Source organism: Hydra viridissima, unplaced genomic scaffold (assembly GCF_058129835.1).
Source record: "Hydra viridissima isolate aposymbiotic clone 2 unplaced genomic scaffold, HvirCarnegie_v1 scaffold_4, whole genome shotgun sequence".
In the NCBI taxonomy this organism is placed as follows: Eukaryota; Metazoa; Cnidaria; class Hydrozoa; order Anthoathecata; family Hydridae; genus Hydra; species Hydra viridissima.
In genome coordinates, this window is record NW_028324303.1 from 14,786,492 (window position 1) to 14,798,588 (window position 12,097).

Consider the following 12,097-nt stretch of genomic DNA (forward strand, 5'->3'; position numbering starts at 1 on the left):
TGAATTAAAGTCTTTTGACACGCTTAAGAATAAAGTACCCGGTCTGAAAAACTATGTTCTTATAAACTTGGACAAAGGTAGAGAGGATAAAACTAAAACAGGGTAATGTTTATATTTTTTTCATATTTTGTACTTTTTTTTTTTAATTGTGTCACACTTTTGTGTCACTCTTTCAATCTTTTATATTTTTAGTAGCATACACAACCCCTTAGAACGTGATCACATCATTGCAATCTGTAAAAAGCTTGTTATAACAAAAACTGCTAATGCTTATGACATAGCTGTGATTACCCCCTATAGACAGCAAGCAACTTTATTGAGACAAGAGTTAAAGAAGCCATTAGAACTTGAACACATAGATGTAGATACTATTGACGGGTTTCAAGGGAGAGAAAAACGGATTGTGATTTTGTCTTGTGTGAGAGGTGCAAGCCAACAAGGGACTATCGGTTTTTTGAGTAATCCGCAAAGGATGAATGTTGCTTTAACAAGAGCAAAAGATGCATTGATTATAATAGCAAAATGTAGTTCTATTGAGGTTATTCAGCTTTTATACAGATGTGTTTTACTTATTACTTTAAATTTGTTTACTTTAAACAAATTTAATTAAATTTGTTTACTTTTAATATTCGTCAAATTAGGACTTTATCTTGCAATATTTCGAAAAAATTGCAAGACAAACTATAAAAGTTGCAAGACAAACCATAAGATTGCAAGATAAACCATAAAAGGCGTATTATAAATTTCTATTTTTCCCTTTTATGTTAATGAAGCGTTTTATTGTAAATTGGTTGTAAAAAGAATTGTTTTCTAAGAATTATTTTCAAGTCTATTTAATTTTAAAACTGTTTTAGATTGATGAAGATTGGAAAGCACTTGTTGACAATGCGAGAGAAAGAGGTCTTCTATTTAATGTTCAAAATTGCAATGATACTCTTAAATGTATATTTGAAAACCCAGATGTGATACAACAACCAACTGAATTTTTGAATGAAGAGAAAGCCAAAAGTAAAGTTTCGACTAATATTATTGCCAGCAATTTATCAGGTAAGCATTCATATATGAATTGTTTACAAAATCCAGTAGAGTCTACACATTTCAATGTGATGCCAAATCCTATTGAGAATTCAAAACAATCAGATCTTGACTCAAAAACAACTAACGAAAAAAAAGACCTAAAAAATGGCCCTATAAACCAACCATCTATTTATGAAATACACCCAAATAAATTAGTTTCCAGTTTTCAAGCCAACCAAACTCAAGTTGATCAAACACCTTTAGAAAAAAAGAAAAACAACGATCTACTAACTGTGAAAGATGAATCTTTGGTAAAGGAAATAAATATTTTAAATGATAAACCAAACATTGAATCATTTGAAATGTTTATTGGATCAGAATTATCGTCTAACGTTTCACACTTTGAAAGAGACAATAAAATAGAGGTTACTGAAGCATCTTTAATTGCAGGATCAAATGAAGAAGCTAAAGAATCCTCTGATAAAAAAATCTTTGAAAATAACATCGTTGGACAATCACTTCCAAATCTACAAGTACATGAATTAATGCCCGTAAGTGACTCAGGAAATGCTGAAAAACAGCATTTAATAGATGGAAATGTAAATGTGAATTTTAAAAATGAAGTAGTCAATTTTCCGATGAAATCTAGTCTGGAAAACCATAATATTGGCTCCACTTTACATGCTTTAAAGGATTCAGAAACAAAAACGTTTGACAAAATTGACACGTCAGAGCGCAATTTGAAAAAAGCTAAAGATAACGATACTTTAAACGAATGTAAGAAACTTAAGAAAAAACGAAAAAAGACAAAGAAAAATAAGAATTCTAATGTTGAAAAGCAAGCTAGCTCCGATATACCAGCTGAACAAAGTGAAAAACTGATAAATGTCAAGTTGCTCAAGAAACAGCTTAAAGCTAATCCAGTGATGAAACAGAAAGTTATCGATGTTGTAATTGATTTACTTGAAAATAAAGAGAAAAATTCCTCCCCGAAGAGCAATAGCTCGAGCTATTTAGATCTAGAGTCTCCGACATATTCAACAATATCTATTGACTCTGATTGTGCCTTAGAGATAGAACCCAATCCGTCCGTTGTAGAAAAGATGACGCAACCAACTTTCATTGGAAGTGACAGCGGCGGAATTCAAGATTTTCGGAGAAGTAAGCCAACTTTGTCTTATTATAAAGTGCCTCACCACCATTCTGATGGAACCTATTGCCAAAAGGTATGCAAGCGTGTTCTAGAACGTGAAAGAAAGAAACAATTTTTTGCTGATGATGAATTGTTAAGAATTAGTACTCCCAATAAAGCTTGCAAATGGGAACTAATTCCATTGGAGATTACAACTGGTCATTGCTACTCAGCACAAAAAGCCAACACTTCACCTCATTTTATATCTGAAGACCCTCGTTTACGATCAACAGTTCTTCCAGGTAATATGGGAAGTCTAATGGAAAAAAATAATCCAAATAACGCAAGCCAAAATATTTTAAGTTTAAAAAACCTTTCTCAAAACCTGGTTTACTCAGATACTCCAGATGATTCTCTAGTGAAGGACATTGCAAAAGATGGTTCAAATCCGCCCAATATCACAGATAACAGGTTAGTTAAAATTTGTAATGATTCGCCATTATTTGAATTAAATCTCAATCTAAAAAATAATGTCACTTTAAAAAACAGCCAGATTTATTTTCAAAATGAACGTACAGCACCAAAAGATTTGTCAATCCGAAAGAAAATGAAAAAAAATCCACAACATTTAAATCTTGCGGTTGATTTACCCCAACCCCCTCTTCCATCTGAAACCGAAATACGTCCTCCTTCACCAAAAGACGATTCACTACCTCAGATTTCTATTTTTGATGAAGATCGTTCTTCTCCAATGGACATATGCGACGATCTTAAAAGTCCAATTATAATCGATCTACCTGTCAGCAAATCTCATTCAACTACAAATCTTGGATTGTATCAATCGACGCCGCAGTTTAACGACAGTTCTTTTTCTTACACTTACGCATTTAATAACCAATTTTTATATCGACCTAATTTAGTTTTTCAAAGTCAGACTTTTTCTGATCCAATTATGACACCAAAAAGTCCTGCGCCATTGTCAACATTTTATTTGGGTAACGATATGCGTAATTACCAACTTCAAGAAGGAACCCAAAAAAGTTGTTTTGTTGATTCTAACTTGTTAAGAGAAGTTGAAAAAATGAAGGCTGTGAAAGAAAACGAATCTTTTAGCGATACTTACAGAACTTTCCAAACATCGCCGACAACACCACCTCAAAAGAAGATAGCATATATAGCTCCACAACCGGTGGAGCTCCAAAACCAACAATGTGAAAAATCTTTTCCTTGTACTTCCGAAAACTTTGATAAATTACAAAATTATGACAAACTTACCGGTTCATCAACTAGTTTTGACAATAGTAAAGCAATTGATATCAACGAACAAGCTTTAAACTTATTGAATATACACTCTGAACTTTTTGAAGAAAGTGTTCAACGCATAATTGGTTCTAATATTTGCAAAGAAAACCAACAATACATAGTGAATTATTTGAAAGGTTTTCTTGCAGCTTTGTTAGAAAACCAACTTAAAAATGTAGCTGAAGCAAAAACGGAGAATATTAGTAATTTAAGGTCACCTATTTTAGATCTATCTTCTGATTCGTTTAAAAGCTACTTTGCTAACGAGTTGCAGAAAAGTCAAATAATTAATAAATCGTGTCCTGGTAGCAACTGCGAACATGACCAGCCAATAGTGCAAAATTTAAAAGGATTTAATTTATCTTATGACTCATCGGAAAATATGTTGCCCAATGTAATAAAAAATGAAAATAAAGTAATTGGGTCTCCGACTATAAAAGAAACCATCCCTTCGATTCTTGATGAAAGTAGAAGCTCGGATTTAAGTAATAATGATGTAATTCAAAGAAGAATACAGCGGTTTGGTCTAGTGCAGAAAAATGATAGTGATAACTGCATTGATGTTAACCCTCCAAAAACACGGTTAGTGTGTTCTCCAACTTTGGAGTATGAAAAGAGTTTAAATAGAAATATTGACAAGCCTAGTGAGCCGAAATTTTATAATTCATCATATGAATGCAGAGTCATAATAGACGATATAAAGGATATTAGGGGAAAAAAACACGATTTTATACTTAAGAAAGAAGGTATTTTAATGGAGGAGTCACAAAAAAACTTCATGAGAAAAGTTGGACGGGCTAAAATGGTACGAACAAGTAACCCAAAAGCCGTTGTAAAAATTAATTCACGTCAATTTAAATGTTCTACTGAAAATAATTCAAGATCTTATGCTAAAGTTGCAAAAAAACTTGTCAGCAATCAAAACGATCAACAATCAAATCAATCATCGGTAAACAAACCAATCAAATTGTACGAAAGTTCAGAAATAACTGACATCCAACAGGCTTCTGTTGTCGACAAATGCAACTTGCGACAACAGAATGAAGGTAGGTCGCCAGGTTTTTTGAATGAAAAAAATAAGACATTTAATGTTTTTTCCAGACTTGGATCGCGATCTTCGGCTGGGAGACTGTGTTCTGAAGCTAAAACATCAAGCAAATCGATGTATCTCGATAACAGAGGGTTTTCCTTAAATAATGAAAATGATGAAGGCACTGGTACGAGATTAGTTTCCAAACGAATTGGTACGTACAATAGAAAACGATCTTTAACTGACCATCAAAATTTAGATGTCATCAAACGCTTTAAATCTGAATCTTCAAGCTACAATGTTTTCCACAAGGATTATATTGAAAAGAGATCCGATAAACGCGTTAGTGAAAAATATAAAAGTTTACGTCCTTCGTATGATAAGACAACGCATGACTTAAATAAACATAAGGCAGATTACTCCTCAACTTCAGATGAAAGAAAACACTATTCCAGAACGTCACAATATGATAAAAAGAATGCTCACACTTTACGCCGTAAATTCAAACGGCACTAGCAGTTTCTTTAATCGAAAGTCAGCTTTAAATGCTGTGTTCTTTTGGTTTGAAAATACGCAAATGATCACCAAAAAATGTACGTCTACGTTTCTTTTATGAAAACGTTTCTCGATCAAAATATCAGATAGCCTTGTTAAAAGGAGAAGTTTGCTAATTTTACAAGATCGTCATTTTCAGATTGTAAAATAATGGTTCCAACAATGTTTTTTAAGTCAATTTTGTTTTTCCTGCCTATGGCAACTAGACTTTTGGCCGAAAGTTTGAAGCCCCCTATGACAAAATCAAAAATGAACGTTAATGAGTAAATTAACATGGCAAGGTGTATTCGAAATCAGACAAAAATAAAATTAAAATTGACTTCTGTAATAACTAAAAAAATCTAGAGAACACAAAATAAAAAGTGGACATTACTTAGATTTAATCGCTTTTTTTACGAGTCTGGGCATTTGAGCTACCAAGTTGTTAGTGGTTCTAAGTAATATATTATACCAGTTATCTTTCAAGATATTCCACATATTTTCCTTTGATGACGGACACCGGTCGCGAGCTTTACTGTTCAGCTCGTCCGATAGAAGTTCAATAGGGTTGAAATAAGGGATTTACAGCTATGTTTGGGGTTATGGTCCTGCTGGAAAATGAATTTAACACCATTTAGTCACAACCCAGATAAAACTCCATTTTGTCCACGAACTCTTGTACTCTTTTTTTTTACTATATCAATCTTAACTTATTCTCCAACGCCAAAATTGCAGAAACAGCCTCAAACTGTTTTCAAAGTCTTTTAATTTCCATTCACGGTCATTATTCTTGTCTTTTTTGCATATTTTGTAGTCGAAACAATGGTTTTCTAATAGTAACTCGACCAAACAGATTAAATTATTGTAAACAATCTTTTAACTGTAGAAAGATATACATGTTTATTCTGAGTTTAGTTCACATCAACGCAAATTTCTAAGTTGTCTATTTCTATTGCACGCTACAACAATAAACTGCTTTTCTCTTTTAGCTTTTGGTCCTCCTGACCGAGAAAGATCTTGATGACTATAGTTTGTCTGTACTGCTGTATATGACGAAAAGACAAGTCTTCATTATGTTTAGTTTTCATTATATAATAATGAAAATACATAACGAAGAATTCTTATGTTATTAAGTTGATGATTTTAGGCATTTTTGAATATTGGTTTCTTTATTTTCCGAAACAAAGGAATTGGCGTGCTAGTATTTCATACACATAAACAATTGTACTAACTGCCAAATTAGTTTTATTATCAGTTAAATACTATCACTATTTAGAAATAGTTTTGTACACGTCTCTCAAGTGATCTCAAACTTTTGGTCGGCAGTGTATGTGACTATTACATCCTTTTCTCAGCAACAAAAGATTTTTATAAAATTTATGTAACTATAAAATGGCATTCATGTATGCTATGTGCTCATGTACGGCATTACTGAACGACCGAAACCGAAAGTGCCAAATTTTCGGTTCAGTAAAACCGTAACCAAAATTTGAGTGAAACTGAAACATGAAAACCAAGTTAATGCCAAAATAACAAAATATTTATTTTACATACATACAGTGTCACATACAAAAACTAAACCTATGTAATATGCAAAAATATATATTTCTGGTGAACCAATCATATTTTATCTTAATTGTTATTGGTTAGAGTTTTTATATAAACTACTAAATTTTTGCATATCAGTGCGCCATCAATTGGAACTAGATGATTATGCAAAACGGAAAGAATTCGCTACATGGTTTTGGAAAACCAGTTGGTTAACTAGGACAAAGTCCTCTAGACAGACAAGGCGTATTTCCGTCTAGATAAAACTACTTACACCAAGAGTGCCTTCATTTGGAGTGACACAAATCCTCACACTCGTGCCATAAACTTACTTAAATCAGTTGTGGGTGTGGATAGGTTTTCCTAGCAAAATTATCGTTCCACTACTTTTGATTGAAACCAGTTTCGATGAAAAATGTTACATCTGTCTATGTTACAGCACCATGTGGTACCATACTTGAAAGCCCATCGAAAATGAGCATCAACAATATACCAATAAGATGTTGCTTTGTCGCATATAAAGAGAAATGTACAACAATTTCTAACAGAGGCTTTCACAAATGATTGTGTCATAAGCCGATTTTTTCCGCAGTTCTAGCTACTGCGTTTATCAGGGTCATATTTAATGGTATTCACAAACGCCATTTCTAAGAATCAGGGCCGTTTAGGAATCAGGGCCACAAAATAGAGCTTGAGATCTAATAATTTTTTTAAAAATAAATTTAGCGTTGCGTAATTTATAGAAGATCCCTGCGGAAGAGCTTTTGTTTAAATCTTATCTATATGCTTATCTTGAATTTAGCGGGAAAAGTTATCATGTGTTAAAATCTTATTTTAAAAAATAGCGTATTTGGATTAATTTTTTTACAGGCGATTTGCTTGATTGTACGATTTAATTAATAGATTAATAAAGATAAATTTAATTCTTTTATTTTATTTTATCTAATTGTTATACTATATTTAACTTAACTAACATAAATTTAATTAGTTTTTGTTATTAATTATAGATATAAATTTTGTACTAATTATTTAATCATGGATATATCTATTAGACGAAAGTATTTAAAAAAATAAAAATGAAACGCACGTATCCATCTGGTGCATCAAAGTTAAAAATCAGTAAAGTAAAAAAAGCGGCTCTACAAAAAGGAAGGCAAACATTACTTGATGTTGGAATTACAGCTACTCCTAAAACATCAGATGGCCTTTCCACTAGCTCAACGAAGCAAAAATATGACGGTAGTATCCAATCTTCTGTTACTGGTAATAGTTCTGGCAGTACAGAGAAATTAGCCACTTTTGAAGACTGTCAACTTAGTGGTAGTGATAATATTTCTAAAAGGACCATTAGCAGTGATGGACCAGCATTGTTGCAGATATTTGACATTGGTGAATTTGAGACAGAAAATTTTTCCTCTTCTAAGCTGGAAAAGTTTTTCATGGCTGGTCACATTCCTTTCCCATTGGATATGCCAAAAGATACTGGAAATGACATATTTCCAATCTCAATTTTGAAAAGCAGAATGCCGAATGAGGAATCCTTCTCGCGAGATTGGCTTGTATTTAGCCCAGCAAAGACGGCATTGTTTTGTTTTGCCATGCCAATTATTTTTACCTAGAAATCAAGTTCCACACTTGACTTGATCCCTTGCAATTATTGGAGGATGAGAATATGGAAAGAAGTGGAAGAATCTCATTAGTCGAATTCCTGAGCATGAGCATTCAAAAACCCATAAACAATGCTACATTCAGTGGCTTGAATCGGAAGCTCTAATGAAAACTGATCAGTCAATTGAACATTTGATGAATCGCCAAATCCTCAATAAAGCTGACACCTGGAGAAAAATCTTGGAGCGAATCTTGGATGTGATTCTGTTTCTTCGTGAACGTGGATTGGCTATTCGTGGAAAATCTGACCTAATTGGAGATTCTCATAATAGAAATTTCTTAGGATTGCTGGAACTGATTTCGCATTATGACCCAATTCTTAAGGAACATGTGATAAAAGTTAAACAATCACAGGACAAGGGTCAACGTCTTCGGGCGCATTACTTGTCAAATCGTTCTCAAATTCAACTTTTGCAACAATAAAAATTTGTTCTGAAGACTGCCGTGGCCAAGGCTGTGACAATGTCAACATGTCAGGAAAATATAAGGGTGTTCAAGCAATTCTACAAAAGAAGAACCTATTGTCTGTATTCTCACCCTGTGGTTGTCATTGATTGAATTTGTGTGGACAGAATGCTGCCTCAAGCTGTACAGATGCTGAGACTTTCTTTGGAACTGTTCAAACCATATATACGATCTTTTCTGCTAGTCCACAACGCTGGAAAATATTGCAAAGAGACTTCACGGTGTGTCTTTGCATGGATAATCAGGAACACGATGGACTGAGAGACTTGACAGCATTCGCCCTTTCTCTAATCACTTGAGCCAAATCATTGAATCTTTGAAAGAAGTTAAGAGCTTGAATCTCACGCCTAAAGCAAAAACTGAGATTAGAGTTGCCCTAAAATATATGAGCTCCTTCAAATGTGTTCTCATGTCTGGAATTTGGATGAAAGTCCTCACATTGATTGACCGCTGCAACCAGGTCATTCAGGTAAGAAAGGCAACTATTGATATTGAGGTGGAAAATATTGAAGCATTGATCGATAAACTCAAATCTGTTCGGAATGGCCTACAATTTTGGAAGAAGCCAAGTTAGCTGCAGATATTGCAAAAATCAGTTCTGAATTTCCAATCTACAGAAAAGTGAAACGCAAAAGTTTTTCTGGGGAGCAAATTAAAGGTGATGAACAAATTACGGAATTAACAGAAACAGAATCAGGAGAGGAGGCAACATTTCGGAGAACAATTTTTATCACATTTTTGATTCTGTAATTGGTGGGCTTACTGCACGTTTCACAGCCATTCAAGAAATCTTTTCTATATTCTCTTTTTTGTGGAAGTATCAAAAAATGTCTGAAGCAGAAATCAAGAGTGTCTGCTCACATTTTTCGCAAAAATATTCTTTTGATGTGATCGAAAATGAACTGACTGAAGAATTGCTTCACATAAAACAAATTCATACTGCTAATTTTGGAAAAAAACCTCTTGCCCCATTTGACTTATTAAACAAAATTTCTGAAATGAAGCTTGGGAAACTCTTTAGAAATATAGTAATTGCATTGCGTATTTTTGCTTCAATTCCACAGTGGCCTTAAGTGAGCATTCATTCAGTAAATTGAAGCTCATCAAGAATTTTTTGTGCTCAACTATGGGACAAGAACGAACAAGTAACCTCGCCATTTTGAGTATTGAGTGTCTATTAGCATAAAGTCTTGATTTCCATGATGTGATTGAAAAGTTTGCTAAACAAAAGACAAGAAAAATAATATTGTAAGAAACAATAGCTGGATTACTTAATTATACTTAATATTCCATTAATATAGTAAAAAAATTTGAGCAGGCCTTTTTTTTTTTTTGGAGTAAAGGGGGTGGGCCACTAAACTGACGGATGCTCGGGGCCCCCAAACCCTGTGGACGGCCCTGTTAAGAAGTTTATTTATCATTTAATTTTGTTTGATTAAACTAATATTTTGATCCGTTTCTTTTTATCAGATTGTCGGATTGTGCACCGAACTATCTTTGCTGACCGGTTCAAGTATTTACGGATTAATTCGCGAAATGATGTATCAGAAAATAATTCGTTAAAGTTTTTTCAAATAACTTGGTCTGATACTTTCGAATCGGATTGCAGTCCGAAAATATTTTTTTCGAGTTGGAATCCGAACATGGCCAAACAATGCTTTGAATTTTGCTGAGTTGTTTAGTGTTTTCTTTCATATATACCAACATCTCAACCTTTGAAATTGAAAAATTGGTTTTTCTAGAGTTGTATATATTCACTGATGTTGAGAAAACTCTTTCAGATGTTGATGGTATACAGGTATACAGAGGTTTTTTCTAGCCATATTTGACATTATTGGGTAAATATACTGGTTTTACTTCTAGAATTCCAGTACATTTGTATTTGCTGTAACTGGTTTTACATTCAAATACCTCTCAATTTCAGCAGAAATAACTTTCTTGGTGCTTGTTTCACCTCAAGGATTAATCTAGCTACACCAAACACTTTCTTCCTCAGCTGTTCAGTAAAATCAAAGTTGTCATCATCCTCATCACCCAAAATTAAAGGGGAAGGAGTGTTTTAGCTATCCAAAGTTTTATTCCTGACAGTTCTTTCATAGTTTCTTTACTGCAGTTTTGACTACTTAAAATTTTGTCCACCCACCCCGCCCCCAACACCACCCCTCTCATCCATAAAGCACATGCCCTTACTGTTTGGGTCTAAAAAGTTAGCAATGGAAAATTCAAGGTTCATCAGTTCCCCTTCGAATCTTTTGTCTAAATCTTTATTGAAGTAGTGAGCAAGCTCTGATGACACCTCGGTTTTTGGCTTGATCATTTCCCTTGCTAATCTTCTTCTGATGTTGTATAAGCATATAATAACAGAACAAATGCTAACATTCTTTTTGCTGTTGGATTTCTCGGACAATTCTGCGAAGTCTTTCAGAAGCCGGTTGATAGATTGAATAGGCTCCGCTTCTTCTTCTGTTGGTAAAAGATCTGTCAACTTAAAACCTCCAGGAATAGTAAGGTTTGGATTCTTTAAAGAATGGATTGCCGGAAGAAGATCTACCACAGACTCCATTTGATGGAGGTCAGAGTTCCATATTGTAGGGTATCTCTGCAATAACTTTTTTCTGGAGTTATTCAAGGTTTAGCAGCATCAACTAAAGTCATAGCTTTTGAGATGACTGATTGAAGTGATCTACAAATTTTTTTATTTTGTGGCTGAGAATCAACCACTTCGGACATCTTTTATCATCGACAGGACCACTGACAACTAGATTTAGACGGTGGTTGACACACCAATTCGCACTTTGTTTGCCAACTGGTTTTCTAACACCTGCTTGGACATTAGCTGCTCCGTCGAACTTTATCTAGATTTCGACTCCAAAATCAAGTTCAAGTTTGTTGATACGTTCATTGAGCTTCTAGGCAATATTGTCCCCAGTATGTTGTTCGGGGAAATAGGAAATTTTCTATGTCCACAGACAATTTAATATAATTATATTTAATATAATTATTTAATATAATAATATTAATATAATTCCATTGCAAAATTTTTTTGCTAATTAAAATTTAATAAAAGTTACTTCAAAAAATTGTTAAAACAAAAAAATCTTGTTTTGACAATTTCATCATCAAAAAACTAAACCAAAGTAATAAAAAATTTGCCCTCGTATACATGGCGCGGAAAAAGTTCTGGCAATTTTATCAAAAATTTCAACAGCACGAAAGTACGGTATAAAAAACAAAATAATTCAACGCAAGAAATGACGAAGTTTATTCGAGCGATAAGATTAGTAATAAACAAAAGAAATCATAACAAATGCTCAAAATTGCCTCCATCGGCCTCAATACATTTTTTTAGACGCTTTGGAAAATTTTCGACAATGGTCGCACATTGTTCAACCGTTATTTCG

General features: G+C 33.6%; 1 protein-coding gene across 4 annotated transcripts in view; it reads left to right on the forward strand.

Annotated features, from left to right (window-relative positions):
- Positions 1-5,414, forward strand: part of LOC145183426 (uncharacterized) — a 38,812-nt gene extending 33,398 nt beyond the window's left edge. For 2 of the 4 annotated variants that reach the window (XM_090085901.1, XM_090085902.1), the window contains 3 exons: positions 1-102; positions 193-538; positions 855-5,414. The exon at positions 1-102 is cut by the window's left edge and continues 82 nt beyond it. In XM_090085901.1, coding sequence (XP_089942027.1) covers positions 1-102; positions 193-538; positions 855-4,997 — 4,591 coding nt within the window. In that variant the 3' untranslated portion in view covers positions 4,998-5,414. The remainder of the gene's footprint in view (positions 103-192; positions 539-854) is intronic. The other 2 variants (XM_090085903.1, XM_090085904.1) reach the window with 2 other exon arrangements.
- The last annotated feature ends 6,683 nt before the right edge of the window (positions 5,415-12,097 follow it).